This window comes from Aquarana catesbeiana, linkage group LG11, assembly GCF_042186555.1.
Source record: "Aquarana catesbeiana isolate 2022-GZ linkage group LG11, ASM4218655v1, whole genome shotgun sequence".
NCBI classification, from domain to species: domain Eukaryota; kingdom Metazoa; phylum Chordata; class Amphibia; order Anura; family Ranidae; genus Aquarana; species Aquarana catesbeiana.
The window spans coordinates 255,308,498-255,331,414 of NC_133334.1; the positions used below are offsets into that span (position 1 = coordinate 255,308,498).

Here is a 22,917-nt window from a genome sequence, read left to right on the forward strand (position 1 = left end):
CCACCTCGCCAGCTTGAACTGCACTTATGGGACTCGCCACGTCACCACGTGATACTGTAGTGCTGGATGTACAACCAGGGTGTACTAGGCCGCTGGTGCTTACCAGTTCACCAGAAGGAATAGCGGCACTAGTACACTAGTACTTCTCTGCTCCATACGAGAGCCCTGCGGTTCTTGCACTTCAAGGACAGAAGAAGAAGTTCGGGGTCTGGTACGACCTTAGCAGGGACCACAACTCCGTCGTCAGAGCTATCTGTCATGGAGCCGCTGTCGTCTACAGGATCGTATTCTGAGCCTGAGTCTGACAGATGAGTGACTTCCTCTTCACTATCTGTCATGCTCAGAAACGTGTAGGCCTCTTCACTAGTGTACCTTCGATTTGCCATTTTGGGCTCTAAATTTAGTGTTACACTAGTGAGACTCACAGGCAAAAAAGCTCCTGACTGTTAGCGACTGATGCAAAACGCTACCAAAAAACTGTTAGCGATCGCAGGGATCAGGCCTGACTCTGCAAACGCTGCAGTTATGTGTGCTTAGTGTTTTGTAAGTGTCAGTGATCGATCGATACTGCACTTGGGTGGGCTGGGCTGGGCTGGGCCGAGGGGCAAAACGCAGGTGCTAGCAGGTATCTGGGCTGATCCCGCTAACACTGCATTTTTGGGAACCCTAAACTGCTGGGGACGCTAGTATAGATCTGATCGGATCAGATATCAATCTGTTCAGATACTATAGCACTAAGGGAGGTGTATGCTGCGTAAGTGGGTGTTAGCGGTACTGGCGCTAACCTGACGCTGCCTGGAGCGACGCAGACCTTATCTGACCCTAAAAACGTAACTTACATCACCGCCGGGCAATTAGGGGGTTAAACCTTTATAAGGTAATAAACGGCGGGTGCCCTAAAACTATAATAAACTATACAAAACAAACTAACCAGCGTCACCCGTAACACTTATACGGTGATCGCTGGCGAAAGGGTTAACTAGGGGGCAATCAGGGGGTTAGTAGGTAGTATATGGGGGTCCCTGTCGCTATAAAACACTGACGGCGAATCTATATACTTACCTCCCTAACTAGCGTCACCTGTGTCACTAATACAGCGATCAGAAAAACAATCGCTTAGCGACACTGGCGACGGGGGGTGATCAAGGGGTTAACCTTTATTAGGGGGGGTTAGGGGGGTACCCTAGACCTAAAGAGGGTACCCCAGACCTAAAGGGGGCTAACCCTAACTGCCCTAACACTTATAACTGTCACAAACTGACACCAATGCAAAAAAAAAACTGCTATTGGTGTCACTGTGACAGGGGGTACAGGGGGGTGATCGGGGGGTGACTGGGGGGTGAAAAGTGTGCCTGCGTGTTCTACTGTTAGTGTAGTGTTGTGCAAACTCACATTGATGTCTTCTCTCCTCAGCGCCGGAACGAAAACATCGGCTCGAGGAGGGATGACATCACTTCCTCTCCCTCTGTTTACATTACAGAGGCAGAGGAAGGATTTTCATTCGCCGGGAGCGATCGTGAGGGGGTGGCCACGAATGGATGGCCTCCCCCTCACCTCTCATCACCCGCGAACAAATCCCGGCCGCCTCTGGCACCGGGGGGGGGGGTCCGATCGGACTCCCCACCCGCAGGAAGGCAATCACGTACCAGGTATGTGATTTTGCCTGCCCGTGCCATTCTGCCGCAGTATATCTGCGTGAGGCGGTCGGCAAGTGGTTAAAAATTGTAATTACACGTCCCTGTTAAACAGGTGCTGAAAAATTGGGCCTTAGGCACTGGTGCTGGTGCCACAACACTGTAACCCCTCACAGATACTCTAGTTGGAATGCAGAAACGAGCCCTGCTGCAAAGTATTGCATCAAAAATTGTAATTACACGCCCCTGTTAAACAGGGGCTGAAAAAGTGGGCCTTAGGCACTGGTGGTGGCGCTCAGAACCAAAAATGTTCTTACAAGCTATCAGCGTGATCATTGAGGAGGAAGAGGATAATTACTCAGGATAGTCACTCAGCATCAGCATAAGCAGTCTTTGAAGGGATCTGAGATTTCAAAAAAAATTATTCGATTACATCAGCATCAGGTGCTTGGTAGCTGGTGGTGATCCAAGATTGATTCATTTTTATGAAGGTCAGTCGATCGACCGAGTCAGTGGACAAACGCACCCTGTGATCGGTTACAAAGCCTCCAGCAGCACTGAATGTGCGTTCCGAAAGAACGCTGGATGCAGGACAGGCCAGTAGCTCAATTGCATACTGTACAAGCTCTGGCCAGTGATCCATCCTCAAGACCCAGTAAAGCAGAGGATTTTCGGTGGGAAAGGTGTCCAAGTCAGATCTTGCCCCTAGGTATTCCTGCACCATGTAAAAAAGACGCTGGCGATGGTTGCTGGAACCGATAATACCTTGGGGCTGCGGACCAAAAAATTGTCTGAACGCATCGGTCAGACGGCCACCTTCTCCACCGCTCCTTCTTTGACTGACCGAAGCCTCAGCAACCCGTTGTCCAGAAACAGTAACCTCCCAGTCTCTGGGAACGCGTTGCACAGACCTTTCTGCAAGGCCTCCCGAAGATGTTTCATCCTCTGCTCCCTCTGCGATGGCAAGATAAGGTCTGCAACCTTACCCTTGTAACGTGGATCAAGGACGGTTGCCAGCCAGTATTGGTCCTTCTCCTTGATACCACAAATACGAGGATCCTTACGCAGGCTTTGCAGGATCAGGGAGGCCATGCAGCGTAGGTTTGCTGAGGCATTCGGTCCGGAGTCCTCTGGGTCACTAAGGACGACATGGTCCGCAGCCACCTCCTCCCAGCCACGTACAAATCCATCTGTTTCTTGATCCCTTAAAGACTGCTGCTGATGCTGAGTGCCAGGCTCCACCTCCATACTGACACCAATCCTCCTCCTCCTCTTCCTGTGTGATCGGCGGGCACGCAGGAACACTGTCTGGATAAAGGGGGCCTTGAGAGCTAAGGAAGTCCTCCTCTTCCTGCCTCTGTTCTGCCTCAAGTGCCCTGTTCATTATTCCACACAGTGTGTGCTCCAACAGGTGGACAAGGTGGACAAGGGGGACAGTTTCACTGATGCATGCACTGTCACTGCTCACCATCCTCGTGGGCTCCTCAAATGGTGACAGGACAGTGCATGCATCCCTGATCATGGCCCACTGGCGTGGGGAAAAAAAAACAAGCTCCCCTGACCCTGTCCTGGTGCCATAGTTGCACAGGTACTCATTGATGGCCCTCTGCTGCGTGTGCAGCCGCTGCAGCATGGCCAACGTTGAGTTCAACCTGGTGGGCATGTCACAGATTAGGCGGTTCTTGGGCAGGTTAAACTCCTTTTGGAGGTCTGCCAGCCGAGCACTGGCATTATATGACCGGCGGAAATGCACACAGACTTTCCTGGCCTGCCTCAGAACATCCTGTAAGCCCGGGTACCTGCCCAAGAACCGCTGCACCACCAAGTTAAGGACGTGAGCCAAACAGGGCACATGGGTCATTTGTCCCTGTCAGAGGGCAGAGAGGAGGTTGGTGCCATTGTCGCGAACCACCATTCCTGCCTTAAGTTGGCGTGGCGTCAACCACCTCTGAACCTGCCCCTGCAGAGCTGACAGAACCTCTGCCCCAGTGTGGCTCCTGTCCCCCAAGCACACCAGCTCAAGCACCGCATGGCATCTTTTGGCCTGCATACTTGCGTAGCCCCTTGAACGGCTACGGAGCACCGCTGGTTCTGAGGATAAAGCGCAGGAAGAGGCCATGGAGGAAGAAGAAGAGGAGGGGGTGGAGGAGAGAGGTGTGTCACAATCATTAGTAGTGGCATTTTGGAGGCGTGGTGGTTGAACAACCTCCAACACTACTGCACCTTGTCCTGCATCCTTCCCAGCTGCCAGCAGAGTCACCCAATGCGCGGTGAAACTTAGGTAACGTCCCTGTCCATGCCTGCTGGACCATGAGTCAGCGGTAATATGCACCTTACCGCTGACCGCCCTGTCCAGCGAGGCCAAGACATTGCCTTCCACATGCCGGTAGAGAGCCGGAATCGCCTTCCATGAGAAAAACTGGCGTTTGGGTACCTGCCACTGAGGAACCGCACATTCCACAAACTCACGGAAGGGGACAGAGTCTACCAACTGAAAAGGCAGCAATTGAAGTGCCAGCAATTTTGCCAAGCTAGCATTCAACCTCTGGGCATGTGGATGGCTGGGAGCGAACTTCTTTCGGCAGTGCAGCAGCTGAGGCAGGGAAATTTGCCTGGTACAATCTGACGTCGGTGTACCGAAAGCAGATTGCCCACAAGTACTTGGCTGTGACACACCTAATTCAACACCTTCATTCCTCTCAGTGCAGGTCTCAGAGAGGACTGAAGGTATAGTGGGGTTGGAGATCTCAGCTGATGAGGAGCAAGGAGAGATCCTCTTTGTTCTTTGGTGTGGGTCTTTTAAATACGCTTGCCAACGAACTGCATGGCAGGTCAACATACGTCTGGTCAAGCATGTGGTGCCCAAGCGGGAGATGTTTTGGCCACGCGAGATACGCTTGAGACATATGTTGCAAATAGCAGCGGTGCGATCTGATGCACTCGTCTCAAAAAAGGCCCACACCAAAGAACTTTTTTAATAACGCGCAGAGACTGCAGCGCTCTGCACATGCGGAGCTTTGGGGTGTGATGCAGTCAGTGTGCTGCCCTTAGTCTGGCCCCTGGAGGGCATCCTGCCTTGTTGGTGATGTGCCGCCTTCTCCTCCTCCTCTCTCCTATCAGGCACCCACGTTGAGTCAGTGACCTCATCATCCCCTCCCTCCTCATCACTGGAGCAAACCTAGCAGTATGCTGCAGCAGGGGGAGCATGACTGCCAGATTGCTGTCCTTCTTGGGCACCCCCTCTGTCCGTGCTCACGTTACTGCCTTCATCTAGCTCAGTATCATCATCAGAGCCTTCCAAACGCTGGGCATCCTCCTGGAGCATGTACCCAACACTGTGGTCAAACAGTTCGAGAGACTCCTCAGGAGGACATGGTGGGGCTAGGGAAGGAGTCACTGATGACATTGAGCCGAGGGAAGAGGCCGCTGCTTTGCCAGACAAAGTACCCTGAGCATGGGTGAGAGAGGATGAGGAGGATGAGGACCAAGTCTTCTGCATGTTGCGGCTCAACACGGCCAGCTGCCCAAAAAAAGGCCAAGCGTGTCCCACGGCCACGTGCTGATGAGGATGCACCGTCTCCACGATCAGCACTGTTGCCTCTAGACACAGAGCCTGCTTGCCCTCTTTTATTTGCTTGTGACTGTCTGCCTCTCCTTGTTGGCCTTCCAGACATACTAATGGCCTGTAGCTGCACTAAGCTGGGATATATATATATGTACTGATACTGCAGCTAGCAAAATCAACTGCCTAACTGTAGTATGAGAACACCACCAACCTTCTACAGGTAGCTTTAGCTGAACACTGTGCAGAGCTCGCAAAAAACTAACTTGTAGCTTATTTAGCTGCCTGCGGTAGTGATAGGATCAGAAAAACACCACCAACCTTCTACAGGTAGCTTTAGGTGAACACTGTGCAGAGCTCGCAAACAAATAACTCGTAGGTTTAGCTGAACACTGTGAGGAGGACGCACTACACTAACTTATAGTTTTAGCTGAACACTGTGAGGAGGACACACTACACTAACTTGTAGTTTTAGCTGAACACTGTGCAGTGGTCTCACTATACTAACTTGTAGCTTTAGCTGAACACTGTGCAGAGGTCGCACTACACTAACTTGTAGTTTTAGCTGAACAATGTGCAGAGGTCGCACTACACTAACTTGTAGTTTTAGCTGAACACTGTGAGCAGAATGCACTACACTAACTTGTAGCATTAGCTGAACACTGTGCAGAGGTTTCACTACACTAACTTGTAGTTTTAGCTGAACACTGAGCAGGACGCACTACACTAACTTGTAGCTTTAGCTGAACACTGTGCAGAGGTCTCACTACACTAACTTGTAGTTTTAGCTGAACACTGTGAGGAGGACGCACTACACTAACTTGTAGCTTTAGCTAAACACTGTGCAGAGGTCTCACTACACTAACTTTTAGTTTTAGCTGAACAATGTGCAGGGGTCGCACTACACTAACTTTAGTTTTAGCTGAACACTGTGAGCAGGACGCACTACACTAACTTGTAGCTTTAGCTGAACACTGTGCAGAGGTCTCACTACACTAACTTGTAGTTTTAGCTGAGCACTGTGAGCAGGACGCACTACACTAACTTGTAGCTTTAGCTGAACACTGTGCAGAGGTCTCACTACACTAACTTGTAGTTTTAGCTGAACACTGTGAGCAGGACGCACTACACTAACTTGTAGCTTTAGCTGAACACTGTGCAGTGGTCTCACTACACTAACTTGTAGCTTTAGCTGAACACTGTGCAGAGGTCGCACTACACTAACTTGTAGTTTTAGCTGTACACTGTGAGCAGGACGCACTACACTAACTTGTAGCTTTAGCTGAACACTGAGCAGAGATCTCACTACACTAACTTGTAGTTTTAGCTGAACACTGTGAGCAGGACGCACTACACTAACTTGTAGCTTTAGCTGAACACTGTGCAGAGGTCTCACTACAGTAACTTGTAGTTTTAGCTGAACACTGTGCAGAGGTCGCACTACACTAACTTGTAGTTTTAGCTGAACACTGTGAGCAGGACGCACTACACTAACTTGTAGCTTTAGCTGAACACTGTGCAGAGGTCTCACTACACTAACTTGTAGTTTTAGCTGAACACTGTGATCAGGACGCACACTACACTAACTTGTAGCTTTAGCTGAACACTGTGCAGAGGTCTCACTACACTAACTTGTAGTTTTAGCTGAACACTGTGAGCAGGACGCACTACACTAACTTGTAGCTTTAGCTGAACACTGTGCAGAGGTCGCACTACACTAACTTGTAGTTTTATTTGAACACTGTGAGGAGGACGCACTACACTAACTTGTAGCTTTAGCTGAACACTGTGCAGAGGTCTCACTACACTAACTTGTAGTTTTAGCTGAACACTGTGCAGAGGTCGCACTACACTAACTTGTAGTTTTAGCTGAACACTGTGAGCAGGACGCACCACACTAACTTGTAGCTTTAGCTGAACACTGTGCAGAGGTCTCACTACACTAACTTGTAGTTTTAGCTGAACACTGTGAGCAGGACGCACTACACTAACTGTAAATAGTCTACCTATATATATATATAGGCAACACCTGGGATGCATATATATATATATATATATATATATATATATATATATATATACAATACACTATAAGTACAGCTAACTCACTGACTGTCCTGCATAATCTAGCTAACTCAAATGAAATGACACTGTCTGTCTGTCTCTCTCTCTCTCTCTCTCTCTCTAACTAAGCACGCCGGAACACACTACACAGGGCCGCCGTGCAGGCGGCCTTATATAGTGTGGGGCGTGTTCTAAACCCCGAGGCATAATTGGCCAAAGCCACCCTGGCTTTGGCCAATTACAGCTCTCTCTACCGACGGCGCTGTGATTGGCCAAGCATGCGGGTCATAGTGCATGCTTGGTCAATCATCAGCCAGCAATGCTCTTCGATGCCGCAGTGAATTATGGGCCGTGATGCGCCACACGAATTTGGAGCGAACGGCCCATATCGTTCGCAATTCAGCGAACGATCGAACAGCCGATGTTCGAGTCGAACATGGGTTCGACTCGAACACGAAGCTCATCCCTATTTATGAATATTAATCAGAGAGGAAATAGAGATATACAAAGTAACATTGTTTATAGACGACATTGACCAGAAAGGAGATAGAGAGACACAAAGTAACATTGTGTATAAATATTAATGAAAAAATCAAAAAGGCCCTAGTGCAATTATGTGCTAATTACTCTCCCAGTGCTTATTCTTATTGGTTACCACTGCTGACACTAAAGGTTATAATACTTAAAGCGGAGTTCCACCCAAATATGGAACTTCCACTTTAAGTACTCCTCGCCCCCTTACATGCCACATTTGGCATGTAATTTTTTTTGGGGGGGAGTGGGTACTTACTTCCTGTCCCACTTCCTTGTTCAGTCTTCAGGCCGCCTAGGCAACTCCTCCTCTACCCCTAGGCGGCCCCTCCCTCTAGACCATCTTCTGGGACACGTGATAGGTCCCAGAAGATCGCCGGTCCTCTCCGAGAGCGCAGCGCGACTCGCGCATGCGCAGTGCGCGCCCGGCCAGGAAGCCACAAGTTGTCACGGCCGGGTACCCACAGTCCCAATGACGGCACCGTGGAGAGGAGGGGGAGTGGAGCGGGGCTCCATGTGGCCGCATCCTGGGCCGTGGGGCAGGTGAGTGCCGGTTTATTAAAAGTCAGCAGCTATACTTTTTGTAGCTGCTGACTTTTAATAAACTAAAAATAGCCTGGAACTCCGCTTTAAAGTAGAAGTCCACCCTAACACTAAAATCCCTGCATCTACAGACATCGACAATCTAACACTAACATATCTAACCCTGTAAAGAAGAAACCAGTATATACACCTTTTTTGAAGCCGACCTGACCCAATCCCACGCAGAGCTGTCAGCCGCGGCTTCACTGTGGAGACGGTTGCAGAGGACATGTTCGACAACGGAAACCCTATAGTATCTCTATGTGTGACGTCACACCCCATTAATTTCACAGCCCTTGTCAGCTGTGTCCTCTGCAGAGCTTCCGCTGCTGGAGATCGGGTTGGATCGGCTTCAAAAAAGTTATGTATACTGATTTCTTCTTTACAGGGCTAGATAGGTTAGTGTTAGATTGCAGGTGTCCATAGATGCAGGCATGGGCGTCCACGAGGGGGGGCGAGGGAATCGGCAAGGTGACAGCGGCACCAGCCGCAACAAGGTGGTAGGCATGGGCGTCCGCAAGGGGGGGCAAGGGAATCAGCAAGGTGGCAGTGGCACCGGCCGCAACATCTACAAGGGAGCATCCCATGTCCGCATCTATGTCACACACTGCTGGCCTGGTGTGCTCCGAGCCCAGCTTAGTGATGGGCAGCGGGCACCCTGTGATTGGCCAAATAGGTCATGTGCGGGCGGCAGACATAAGGGTCTGTGATTGGCCAGGTGGAGCTGGTCACATGTGGAGGCGGGGCTGGACTGCGTGTTATTGCGCCTGCTTGCTCCTGGAGTCCAGCCTCTCTGCCTGGCGCGTGCTGTGTGTCACCTGACTTATGGCCCGTGATCCGAATATCGTATGACTGATCGTACGATTGTTCTCGCTTAATAGTCGCAAGTAGAAATTGAATAGCTAAATAATGTCACGTGTTGTAATGTATTTGTATTGGATTTTCGGACGACAACTATACTGACTAAACGAAAATCGTACGATCTGGAATCGTACGAGGAAAATTTTCGGCTATGTCTGATCGAATAATATCGGATGAATGGTCGTGATCGGCAGTCGAAAGTAGTGTACACACGATCCGAATATCGTACGATCCTTCCTCGGACGACCGTTTTCGTACGATATTCGGATCGTGTGTACGGGCCATAAGGATAACTCTCTCATCTGCTCCCTCACCCTCTGTCTGCCAGCCCCTCCACTCTGTCAGCCACACCCCCTCTGTCAGCCAGCCCCCTCTCTGTCAGCCACCCCCCCTCTGTCAGCCACCCACCCCTGTTAGCCATCCACCCTCTGTCAGCCACCTCCTCTCTGTCAGCCCCCCCTGTCAGCCCTTCCCCGCTGTAAGCCACCCCCTCTCTGTCAGCCACCCTCCCCTCTCACATCCCTTCTCTCTCAGCCCCACTCTTACTCTCCTCTCTCTCTCACCCCCTCTCTCTCTTACACACACCCCACCCCCTCTCTCTCCTCTCTCTCTCTCTCACACACACACCCCACCCCCTCACTCTCTCTCCTCCTCCTCTCTCTCACCCTTCTCTCTCTCACACACACCCCACCCCCTCACTCTCTCTCACCCCCTCTCTCTTCTGCCTCCCCCCCCCCTTTCTCTCACCCTCCCCACCTGCTCCTCTCTCTCACCTTCCCCTTTCTCACCTCCCTCCCCCACCTCTTTTCCACCTCAGTGTCTTGATTCCTGTGTCTTGCCGACACACTGGGCACAGGGATGCAGCACCTGCCTCTACTTTGCCTTCTCCCCAAGCCCCCCCACACAATGGAGGGAAGAAAGGAAAATAGCACTACAGTAGAGCAGCTTTGCTCCGCCTCCAACTCCAATCTAATGGGGGTCTTTAGGGGCAGGGGACACTGATGGGGGGGGGGGTTCCTGATCTAATAGTGGTTTTTAAGGGGGGGCTGATATAAGAGAACTCTGAGCTAATGGGGGAGTTGGAGCCCATATAGATGCACAATAGCAACTATATGGGCACAACAGCATCTATAAGGGCACAATAGCAGCTTTATGGGCATATGTGATAATGACTAAGCCCCTCCCTTTCATGACATTGTAAAAAAGGGGAGGAGCATGGGGACCTTAAAATGTTGCCCCCCCTGAAAAAAGTTCATGCGGACGCCCATGGATGCAGGGATTTTCATTTTAGGGTGGACATACACTTTAAACAGTGCTGTGCAGTATTTGTACTTTTAAACTTTTAACTGTGATGTGCTATAAAACCAAATATTTGTGTTGTGTCCTTATTTGCACTTTGTTAGTATTGATACATGTTTTAATATCTTCCAATACAATCGTGCTACAAATCACCATACACTGTGCAAATATCATCACCAACATACAAATGGCCCTCACCTTCTATATGTAACCTAAAAAAATTTTAGGTCCAATGCGCATTCCTCTTTAAACCAGGGTTGGTATAGTCATGACTGGTCTCCCATTTCAATCCACATTCATTCTCATTGCTCTTTGGAAAATGTTTTCATTTGAGGCTCAAAAAAAAAATTCATCATAGTGTTTTTGCATTTCCCTCAAATATTTTAATAAAATGATTAAAATATCACTCACATTTATTTGTACACAAATCTGGTGCACCACAGTAAAAAAAAAAACAGTTTCCCCTTAAGGGACTGTATTTATGGCCACTCACAAGATGGCGGCCCACTCACTTCCAGTTTTGCAGCATGATGTCATCGGCTCCTCCCTACGCGTTACTTTACAGGTCACGTGACTTTGGTGAGGTAACGCGTAGGGAGGAGCCGATGATGTCATGCTGCAAAACCTGATGTGAGATGATGATAGAGCACAGCTCAATGGTCTAAATGTAGAAATAATGCGCGGCATTGTGTTTAGACATTGTTTCAGTGAACAGAGTATAAATAACTGATTACACTTTTTTCACATAAAATGTATTCCTAGTTACTTTTATTAACCGCTTGTTTACCCTAATCAGCTCTAATTAATGCCTTCTTCACTTTCTACCCTTAACTTTTATTTTTCTGGTGATTTATTTGTGTTGGGCCTATTACGAGAGAAATAGTTGAGCTACGTTGCAGACAGACCTCCTTCCAACAATGCTATTTGTCTCGCAGTCTCAGTACTTTCTAAGTTCCTGAACTAGAGCAAATACAAAGGTCACAAAAATGTCAGGTAGATCTGAACACCTCATTAGCTGTTACTGACTCAAAATACTGAAATGGCTCCAGTGTGACTCATTTTTTGTAATTTAGTTTGGAAAACACAGGAAATAAGCCTCACCTCTCCCTGATATTTTTTCTGTGTGTGTCTATTAGGAAATGGCGGGACTTAACATGGCCACGTCAGTGTTGAAAAACATCTTTGCTGCCGCTAACTACATCTACAAACTACACGAACAAGCCAAAACCAACAAGAGGCTAAGTGAACGTCTAAAAAAGAGAATCGAGCTGCTTATGAATCCTTTAAAAAAGCTAGAGAATGATCCTAAGAAAACAAGGGACATGGAAGACACGTTGACGGCATTCAAAACCAACCTTGAGAGGGCCAAAGAATGGATGGAGACCTATACTACAAGTAGTTGGTGGAAAAAGTATTCCCTGGCTCTTGGCAGCTACAGAAAGTTTTGTCATATCAACGATCAACTAAGTGAGACCGCGGAAGCCTTACAAATCCTTCTGAAGGTGGAAGAGAGAGAAAAGTTTCTCCAGGCGTTCAAAGAATCCATATGGGGGGATATCAAAGCAGCTATTCACGGTTTGATGAGTAAGTACGATGTCCCAACTCTGAAAGTGACAATTGGAGGATGGGAATGACTGACTAATAAAAGCATTACCAGTAGTAAAAATGATATTGTAGTTATGCTGTTCAACCATATCAGATGCAATAATGCTTAGTGGGGCTCTGCAGGAGAAATGAGCTTGAGTTCAGTGAATAGTTAAAAAAAAAATGCAAAACTCTTCTCTAATTTCTAATTAATTTCTAGTGAACTTGGTGTTGAGTTATTCACTTTAAAGTCATCACAGAGGACAAGGGGGCACTAGAATAAAATAAAATGAATCTCCAAATATGGAAAGGTTTCTTCACAATTAGAGCTGTGAAAATGTGGAATAGACTCCCTCAAGAGCTGGTTCTGCCCAGCTCAGTAGATTGCTTTAAAAAAATGCAAAATGCCTGTATTATTTCCTAAATGTACATAATATAACTGGATACTAAGATTTATAGGTAAAGTTGATCCAGGGAATATCTGATTGTCTCTCGGGGGATCAGGAAGAATTTTTTCCCCCTGCTGTAGGAAATTAGAATATGTTTTGCTGGGGTTTTTTTGCCTTCCTCTGGATTAACTGTGGGTATGGGATTTTGTTTATTTGGGATTGTATGTTTTTTTTTTTCTCTTTAATTGGTTGAGCTAGATGGACTTGTGTCTTTTTTCAACCTATGTAATGCAGTGCCTTGCAAAAAATTAAATGCTCACAATTTGAAGCTGCCCCTCAAAAAAACAGCCTAAAAAGAGCAAAAAAAAAAAAAAAACAATAAATCACAATTTTTTCGAGTCCAAAGCACTCTCTGTTTATTTAAGACAAAGGCACGCCACCATTATCACCCAATGCTGATTAAAATCCAGCCATAGATGGATTGAAATTTGGCCAATTCAGCAGGGACCAACCAAGATTTAATCCATCTATGGGCAGGATGGTTGTACCCAAGTCGATCCATCAATCAACTTGGGTACAACCAGTCCATCGATTAGAAGATGATGACTTACCAATGTTCCCACTTAACATGAGATTACTATAAATGGATGTTGTGTATAAACACTAGACATGTGCAATTTGTTTCGTTTCGATTTGTTTTTCGGAACAAAATTTCATTTTCGGATGTATTCGAATTTTTGAATGGATGTAGAAATGAATGGAAAGGGATCTGAAAAAAGTTCTAACGAAAAAAAATGAATGCATTTGTTTCATTCGGATTTTTAAAATGTGTTCAATACTGTACATATCAAATTAATTGTGGCTAGCTGGTTGTTAAAGTGGAGTTCCACACAAAAATGGAACTTCTGCTTTTCGGAACCCTCCCCCCCTCCGGTGTCACATTTGGCACCTTTCAGGGGGGAGGGGGGTGCAGATACCTGTCTAAGACAGGTATTTGCACCCACTTCCTGGCATAGACTCCCACGGGAGTCTACGCCTCTTCCTGTCTCTTCGCGCTGTCTCCTGGGAAACACACAGGTCCCAGGAGATAGCGGGGACCAGTTACGATGCGCAGCGCGACTTGCGCATGCGCAGTAGGGAACCGAGAAGTGAAGCCGCAACGCTTCACTTCCTGATTCCCTCACCTAGGATGGCGGCAGCAGCTGCCGAGAGTCGAGCGTGTGATCGGCGTCGGCTGCCGACATCGCTGGACCCTGGGACAGGTAAGTGGCCATTTATTAAAAGTCAGCAGCTGCAGTATTTGTAGCTGCTGGGTTTTAATATTTTTTTTTTAGGTGGACTCCCTCTTTAAGGAGTGGGGGGCCGCTGCATCCCTAACAACCATGACTCATCTGCTGTCAGCGGTATTTCCTACAGTCTTCGGGTGACCCTGCCCCCATGTTTGCCTGTCATTTGGCGAGTGTCTCTGGACAGGACGCGTTGTGTTCGGTGAGCGGCAGGTTTTTTTTTTGTTTTTGTTTTTTCGTGTGGATCGGCATTCAATGTGATTCATGTTGGATCCACTTCAGGGGACATGTATTTCTGGGCTTTTTTTTTTTAATAAAGGACTTGTCAAAAACTATGTTGGTGTTTTTATTTACTTTTGACATTCATCACAATGAATTTGGATCGGATTATCGAATGCTTCTGATACAAACAAATATACGAAAGGAATGCTGAAAATAAATTTGTTCAATATAACAAATGTGACAAAACAAAATTCTTCAATTAACGAATACATCCAAAATGAAACAAAACAAAAATCACCGCCATGCACATGTCTTAGGCTTAATGTACACGGGACGTTTTTACAACCTCCCCTGAAGGATTTAACTTGACAGATAGTAACCCACCTTTAAAACATCCGTTTTGCCGCACTTAGCGGCGTTTTGCCACGTTTGCGTTTAGAAGCGTTTGGCGCTTGAAATGCCTCTAAACTCAGCGTCTGAACTCATTTTTTTGCTTTCCAAAAAAAGCCTCTAAACTCAACTGCCTAGAAAGGACTGTAAATGACCCTGTGTACATGTACTGATGAGATAACATAGAGGAGAGTTCAGGAGCAGTTGCAAAAAAATGCCCAACTGCTTTGTCCGTTTAGCAGCAGTAATGTACACGAGGCCTAACAAAAACAACATCCATCTATTAAAGTGTATGTCCAGTTATTACACAAATGTATTCATTCTATAGACCTTATCCCAGAGTAAAAAAACACTAAAGAGTTAAAAAAAAAAAACTCCTAAAACTTCTTTAAACTTCTATCTATTTGCCTTCCCCATTGACTCAGCAGCATTACGTCTATGAGTACATTTATGATTCAAATTCGACAAGACAGTTTAGCTCACACCTATGCTATATCTAAAGTCTTATGTGAGAATGATGTTCTGTTTTTATACAGGTCAGATGAGATCTGTTGGTGATAAGGTGGACCAGGTAGATCACGGTGTTCAGCAGATAATAGAGTTGCGTAAGTATCAGAAATCATTATAATATCATCCAACATTGATCTCAAACCCATTGGGACATCTGAGGCAGCTATAATGGGATTCTGATATCCAAGGAGGCTCACAGGAGTGAAAATTATTTAAAGTATCTCTTGCAAGAACAATATTGAGTGTGCAGAAGGTAAGGGCCAATCATATTAGACCAGCCTTTCTCAACATTTGGAATGGAAAAATTTTAGGGTTTTTGGGAACCCCTGCTAAAAAGGATGATATCTGCAGCTCTATATACAGTATTTATAGGTAAAGTTGATCCAGGGAGTATCTGATTGTCCCTTTGATGATCAGGAATAGTGGCGGCACGTGCATTGTGTGCGCACAGGCGCCACCCCCCCATCCCTGCCGCCGCCTCCCTATCCATGCGCCCGGCCCCTTTCAGGACGCCAGACACATGGACTCTTATGGAGGGGGTGTTTTTTTTTTAATCACCTGATTAGAGCCAGAGGCTCTAATAGGCTTCAAAAAAGGGCGGGCTCGGGGCGCAGAAAGTGCGCCCTGATCCCATCCAATTGTGTGACCATAGCGAATGAATTTTCACTATTTTCGCACCACAGTGCCCCCCTGCCAATCAGGAGGCAGGACAGTAAGACCTGCTTCCAAATTGGCCAAAGTGTCAGGGCAGTGCCAGGGCTGCTGCTGCCTGCTGCCCACTGAATGAGACACAGCAGGAGGAGAGGACACCACAGCCTGGTAAGTGCCGGACCTCCCACTGAGTACAGGGGGTGCTGTCAATGTGCCCTGCGAGCCCTGAGAGGTGGGGGGTTTGGTGCTATCAGTGTGTCCTGCAAGCTGGGGGGGGGGGGGTTGGCTGGTGGTGCTCCCAGTGTGTCCTGCGAGCCGGTTGGAGGGGGGGAGGTGCTATCAGTGTGCTGAGAGCGGGGGGGGGGGTGCTATTAGTGTGTCCCACGAGCCGGTGTGGGGGTGCTGACAGTGTGCTGCGAGATCAGTATATATGTGATGCTGCTAATCTATATACCCTTTATGTGATGCTGATCAATATACCGTTTATGGGATGCTGATCTATACAGCCTTTATGTGATGCTGATCTATATACCCTTTATGTGATGCTGATCCATATACCCTTTATGTGATGCTGATCCATATACCCTATATGTGATGCTGAGCTATATACCCTTTATGTGATGCTGATCCATATACCCTTTATGTGATGCTGATCTATATACCCTTTATGTGATGCTGATCCATATACCCTTTATGTGATGCTGATCTATATAGCCTTTATGTGATGCTGATCTATACACCCTTTATGTGATGCTGATCTATATACCCTTTATGTGAAGCTGCTTATCTATTTACCCTTTATGTGAAGCTGCTGATATATACACTCTTTATGTGATGCTGATCTATACACCCTTTATGTGATGCTGATCTATACACCCTTTATGTGATGCTGATCTATATACCCTTTATGTGATGCTGATTTATACACCCTTTATGTGATGCTGATCTATATACCCTTTATGTAAAGCTGCTGATCCATATACCCTTTATGTGAAGCTGCTGATTTATATACCCTTTATGTGATGCTGCTGATCTATATACCCTATATATCTGTAATGCTGATCTATATACCATATCTGTAATGATGACCTATATACCCTGATCTGTGAGGCTGAGCTGTATACTCTGCCCTGTGATGCTGAGCTGTATACTCCTGACACTATATGGGTGGAAGCAAGTGGATTACAGGGGACGGAGTGGGTGGCTTATATAAGGGGTGGGGCTTATGAGAAGTGGGAGGGGTCAAAAAGGAAGAGCGGGGTCTGGCGCTCCTCTATCCTGAAACTTTACCAGCCGCCACATGAAAAAATAATTCCAGAAGGCTGCACTTCCAAAAATCCTTTTATTGAAGCTACATATAACAAGTGGTTAACAGATGGAGCAGGGGACAAAGAGGTAGACGCATTTCGTGCAAATGTTAGCGCTTAGTCAATCACTTCACCAGCCGCCACTGATCAGGAAGGAATTTTTTTCCTCCGCTGGAGCAAACTGTATCATGCTTAATTGGGGGGTAATTGCCTTCCTCTGGATCAACTTTGGGTATAGGATTGTGTATATTTATGATTGTATATATTTTTTTCCCTCTATTGGTTGAACTGGATGGACTTGTGTCTTTTTTCAACCAGACCAACTATGTAGCTATACAGTGGGGACGGAAAGTATTCAGACCCCCTTAAATTTTTCACTCTTTTAAGTTCATTTTTTTTCCTCATTAATGTACACACAGCACCCCACATTGACAGAAAAACAGAATTGTTGACATTTTTGCAGATTTATTAAAAAAGAAAAACTGAAATATCACATGGTCCTAAGTATTCAGACCCTTTGCTGTGACACTCATATATTTAACTCAGGTGCTGTCCATTTCTTCTGATCATCCTTGAGATGGTTCTACACCTTCATTTGAGTCCATCTGTGTTTGATTATACTGATTGGACTTGATTAGGAAAGCCACACACCTGTCTATATAAGACCTTACAGTTCACAGTGCATGTCAGAGCAAATGAGAATCATGAGGTCAAAGGAACTGCCTAAAGAGCTCAGAGACAGAATTGTGGTAAAGCACAGATCTGGCCAAGGTTACAAAAAAAATTCTGCTGCACTTAAGGTTCATAAGAGCACAGTGGCCTCCATAATCCTTAAATGGAAGACGTTTGGGACGACCAGCACGCTTTCTAGAGCTGGCTGTCCGGCTAAACTGAGCTATCGGGGGAGAAGAGCCTTGGTGAGAGAGGTCAAGAAGAACCCAAAGATCACTGTGGCTGAGCTCTAGAGATGCAGTGGGGAGATGGGAGAAAGTTGTAGAAAGTCAACCATCACTGCAGCCCTCCACCAGTCGGGGCTTTATGGCAGAGTGGCTGGACGGAAGCCTCTCCTCAGTGCAAGACACATGAAAGCCCGCATGGAGTTTGCTAAAAAGCACCTGAAGGACTCCAAGATGGTGAGAAATAAGATTCTTTGGTCTGATGAGACCAAGATAGAACTTTTTGGCCTTAATTCTAAGTGGTAAGTGTGGAGAAAAACAGGCACTGCTCATCACCTGTCCAATACAGTCCCAACAGTGAAGCATAGTGGTGGCAGCATCATGCTGTGGGGGTGTTTTTCAGCTGCAGGGACAGGACGACTGGCTGCAATCGAGGAAAAGATAAATGCGGCCAAGTACAGGGATATCCTGGACGGAAACCTTCTCCAGAGTGCTCAGGACCTCAGACTGGGCCGAAGGTTTACCTTCCAACAAGACAATGACCCTAAGCACACAGCTAAAATAACGAAGGAGTGGCTTCACGACAACTCTGTGACTGTTCTTGAATGGCCCAGCCAGAGCCCTGACTTAAACCCAATTGAGCATCTCTGGAGAAACCTAAATATGGCTGTCCACCAACGTTTACCATCCAACCTGACAGAACTGGAGAGGATCTGCAAGGAGGAATGGCAGAGGATCCCCAAATCCATGTGTGAAAAACTTGTTGCATATTTCCCAAAAAGACTCATGGCTATATTAGATCAAAAGGGTGGTTCTACTAAATACTGAGCAAAGGGTCTGAATACTTAGGACCATGTGATATTTTAGTTTTTCTTTTTTAATAAATCTGCAAAAATGTCAACAATTCTGTGTTTTTCTGTCAATATGGGGTGCTGTGTGTACATTAATGAGGAACAAAAAAAAGAACTTTAATGATTTTAGCAAATGGCTGCAATATAAAAAAGAGTGAAAAATTTAAGGGGGTCTGAATACTTTCCGTCCCCACTGTATATGTAACTATAGTACAACAGCATGAACGAGAAGTTAAAGAAAATTTGGAAATAAAGAATGTGTATTTGTCACCCAGGGCAGATAATTTTCCTAACCCTTTACAAAACGTATTTTCAGTAATTTTCTTGAAATGCTTAATAACTGCAGAAAAGAAAAACAGACAATAAAAATTGTGGTTCCCCTGACATTAATGGTCAGTGTAGAATTCGTGGTTAGTTGAAAATTGCCCCCTTCCTTGGTGGTCGGTGTAGGTGGGAAAACACTCCACTGCTGTTCACTGCTTAAGGAACCCCTAGCAATCTCAGGTGGAACCCTAGGGTTCCATAGCGCCCTGGTTAAAGTGGAACTATACTTACCTTCCTTCTCTCCAGTGCTGCACTGTCCCGGAGCTCCCTGCAGGCTGTCAACATCTTTGGCCGGTCTGCTTCTGGGTATCAATCTCTGACTGCTTTAATTGGCTTAGCTACAGTGATGTCATTCCTGTACGTACACGAAAGTTCTTGCATCTCAGTGTAGCCGGGTGCTTTGCCGGCTCTGCACCAATCTCCTCCCATACCTTCCCCTAGGGTTGCCACCTCATCCCTTTAAACCCGAACACATATGAATTACACAGGTTCTGAGGCTAATTTAATGCAGATAAGGCACCAAGTGAGTTTAATTACCAACTTAATCAGCTACAGAACCTGTGTAATTAACATGTGTTTGGTTTTAAAGGGATGAGGTGGCAACCCTACCTTCCCCCTTACAACCACCACATTGGGGTTTGGAGTGGTTGTGCTGAGACAGGAGACAGGGGAGAGAGCTGTGGGCTCTGTGTAATCCCCGGCTCGCCATTCGCTCCCCCCCCCCTCCTGGAGGGGCCAATCAGAAGAGACTAGAGGAGGATGATGGGACATATAGTGGATTTACCTGCTCTGTGTAATGGTTTTGCACAGAGTGGCCCCAAACCTTCTCTTCTGGGGTTTCTGTAAGGGGGTAATACTTCCCACTGACCATCACACTAATGTATTATGAGTTGTAGATATAGTAATTTTTGGTAGGGGTTCACTGAGACCGGAAAGCTATTTAAAGGGTTCCTCTATGTGTGTTACATGCATTGTAAAGGTTCAATTAGACTCTTGCAGGGTCTATTAATAAATGGAGACATTAACACTTGAGTCATTAGGTTCTTAATTGAAGGAAAGGCCCTTCTGGCTCCCCTTGCATCCCTACTGATCACAACGTTAGATGGGTGGCCTCAAGGGCCATATCAGCTCTAGTTTTGGTCATAGGGTCCTCCTGGGCTGTACTGAAATTCACAGAACAAAACAGTGCTGCTACCAATGAGGTCATATCTTCCTGATGGCTCAGTATGTCTCTGATAACATTCGCTTTAAACTGAACCTGCACTTTGCCGATTGTGGGTCACTTTACTGTAGGGACCTTTAGAAGGATTCACTCACCTTTCATTCACTCAACCACTGCCTCAAACTGCAGCCTGAGGTCAGAGAAAGTTCTAGTACTTCCATGTATTGAGGATCATATGACACCCCCCACACAATGCAACACTCAGTTCCTAAGCAACCAATAACCAGAACACTGTCATGTGTAGTCTCTGTCCTGATTTCCTATCTCTAGTCTCACTTCCTGTCTCTGTCCTGGTTTCCTGTCTTATTCCTAGCTTCCTGTTTTGCTACTAGTTTCTTGCCCCTGTTATGATTCTCTGTCTCTGTCCTGATTTCCTTACCTGTCCTGGTTTTCTATCTCTGTCTTTTTATCCTTTCTCTGTCCTTGTTTTCATGTCTTTGTCCTGATTTCCTTTCTCAGTCATGGTTTCCTATTACTGTACTAGTTTTCTGTCTCTGTCTTGATTTACTGTCTTAGTCCTGGTTTCCTGTCTCTGTCCTGATTTCTTTACCTGTCCTGGTTTTCTATCTCTGTCGTTGTATCCTTTCTCTGTCCTGGTTTCCTATTTCTGGTCTAGTTTCTTCTCTCTGTTCTGGTTTCCTGTCTCTGTCCTGATTTACTTACCTGTCCTGTTTTTTTTATCTTTGTCTTTGTATGCTGTGTCTGTCCTGGTTTACTGTCTTAATCCTGCTTTCCTGTCTCTGTCCTGATTTACTGTCTTATTCCTGCTTTCCTGACACTTTCCTGATTTGCTTACCTGCCCTGGTTTTGTATCCTGTCTCTGTCCTGGTTTCCGGTCTTTCTCATAGTTTCTTGTTTTTGTTCTGATTTTCCGTCTCTGTTCTTGTTTGCTGTCTCTGTCCTGACTTGCTGTCTCTGTCCTCGATCCCAGTCCCTGTTCCAATTTCCTGTCTTTGTCCTAATTTCCCGCCTCTATACTGGTTTTCTATCTTTGTCCTGGTTTCATGACTCAGTCCTTGCTCGTTGTCTCTATTGTGGTTTTTGGTCCCGGTCCGGTTATTTTGTAGTTTTTTACTGCTGTCTGTGTCCACACTGGGGAAATTTCCCATCATTGGGGCAGCAAGCAAAGTTTTGTCTGCAGTTTTTTTGGCTGAAGTTATCCCTTAGTACAGACAATAGATGAGTATACAACCCCTGGCAAAAATTATAGAATCACCAGTCCCTGAGGATGTTCCTTCAGTTGTTTATTGTTGTAGAAAAAAAGCAGATCACAGACATGGCCAAAAACTAAAGGCATTTCAAATGGCAACTTTTTGGCTTTAAGAAACACTAAAAGAAATCAAGAAAAATAATTGTGGTGGCCAGTAACAGTTAGATTTATAGAACAAGCGCAGGGAATAAATTACGGAATCACTCAACTCTGAGGAAAAAATTATGGAATCATGAAAAACAAACAAACAAAATAACACTCCAACACATCACTAGTACTTTGTTGCACCACCTCTGGCTTTTATAACTGCTTGCAGTCTCTGAGGCATTGACTTAATGAGTGATAAACAGTATTCTTCATCAATTTGGCTCCAGCCTTCTCTGATTGCTGTTGCCAAATCATCTTTGCAGGTTGGATCCTTGTCATGGACCATTTTCTTTAACTTCCACCACAGATTTTCAATTGGATTGAGATCCGGACTGTTTGCAGGCCATGACATTGACCTTATGTGTCTTTCTTCAAGGAATTTTTTCACAGTTTTTGCTCTATGGCAAGATGCATTATCATCTTGATAAATGATTTCATTATCCCCAAACATCCTTTCAATAGATGGGATAAGAAAAATGTCCAAAATTTCAATGTAAACCTGTGCATTTATTGAAGATTTAATGACAGCCATCTCCCCAGTGCCTTTACCTGACATGCAGCCCCATATCATAATTGACTGTGGAAATTTGCATGTTTTCTTCAGACAGTCATCTGCATAAATCTCATTTGAACGGCACCAAACAAAAGTTCCAGCATCATCACCTTGCCCAATGCAGATTCGAGATTCATCACTGAATATGACCAGTGTTGCCAACCGCCCGTAGATTTACGGGCAGCCCGTAAAAACGACTCGTTTTTCGGGGCGCCCGTGAATGCCCGTTACGGGCACCGGTGCCCGTAAAAATGATGGCCGCGAGCCGGCCACGCAACTGCGCATGCGCCGTTCCGAAGCCGGCCGGGCTCGGGAAAGCTCGTACGCGCTCGGCCGGGCGGCGCATGCGCAGTAACGTAATACCGCCGCCCGGCGTCATTTTCAAATCGATCGAGCGCGGCCGCGGCGGCAAGGCAAGCTGAGCTGAGCCAGGGCCAGGCGACTCTGCCACTGGAGCAGCAGGTCTCGGAGGCTGAGCAGCACGCGCCGGCAGAATGGAGGGGAGCCCTGCATCCAGGACCAGGCAATCCAGAGTCTACGGGGACCGGGGGGAGTCTGGGACAGAGTGACAGCCCAGCCGACGGTGACAGAAGGTGATGGTGGCAGAGGGGGATGGACTGGAGCAGGTCGTGTTGGTGGCAGAGGGGGATGGAGGCAGAGGGGGGTGGACTGGAGCAGGTGGTGTTGGTGGCAGAGGGGGATGGAGGCAGTCTGGCAGAGGGGGGTGGAGGCAGGGTATGATGGTGGCAGAGGGGGATCATTGTGGCAGGGGGTGATGGTGGCAGAGGGGGTGAAGGCAGGGTATGATGGTGGCAGGGGGTGATGATGGCAGAGGGGGATGG

General features: G+C 46.7%; 1 protein-coding gene across 2 annotated transcripts in view; it reads left to right on the forward strand.

Moving 5' to 3' along the window:
• LOC141112687 (mixed lineage kinase domain-like protein) overlaps positions 1 to 22,917 on the forward strand; it is a 74,423-nt gene that overhangs the window by 15,313 nt on the left and 36,193 nt on the right. For both annotated transcript variants that reach the window (XM_073605692.1, XM_073605691.1), the window contains 2 exons: positions 11,670 to 12,117; positions 14,941 to 15,009. In XM_073605692.1, coding sequence (XP_073461793.1) covers positions 11,673 to 12,117; positions 14,941 to 15,009 — 514 coding nt within the window. In that variant the 5' untranslated portion in view covers positions 11,670 to 11,672. The remainder of the gene's footprint in view (positions 1 to 11,669; positions 12,118 to 14,940; positions 15,010 to 22,917) is intronic.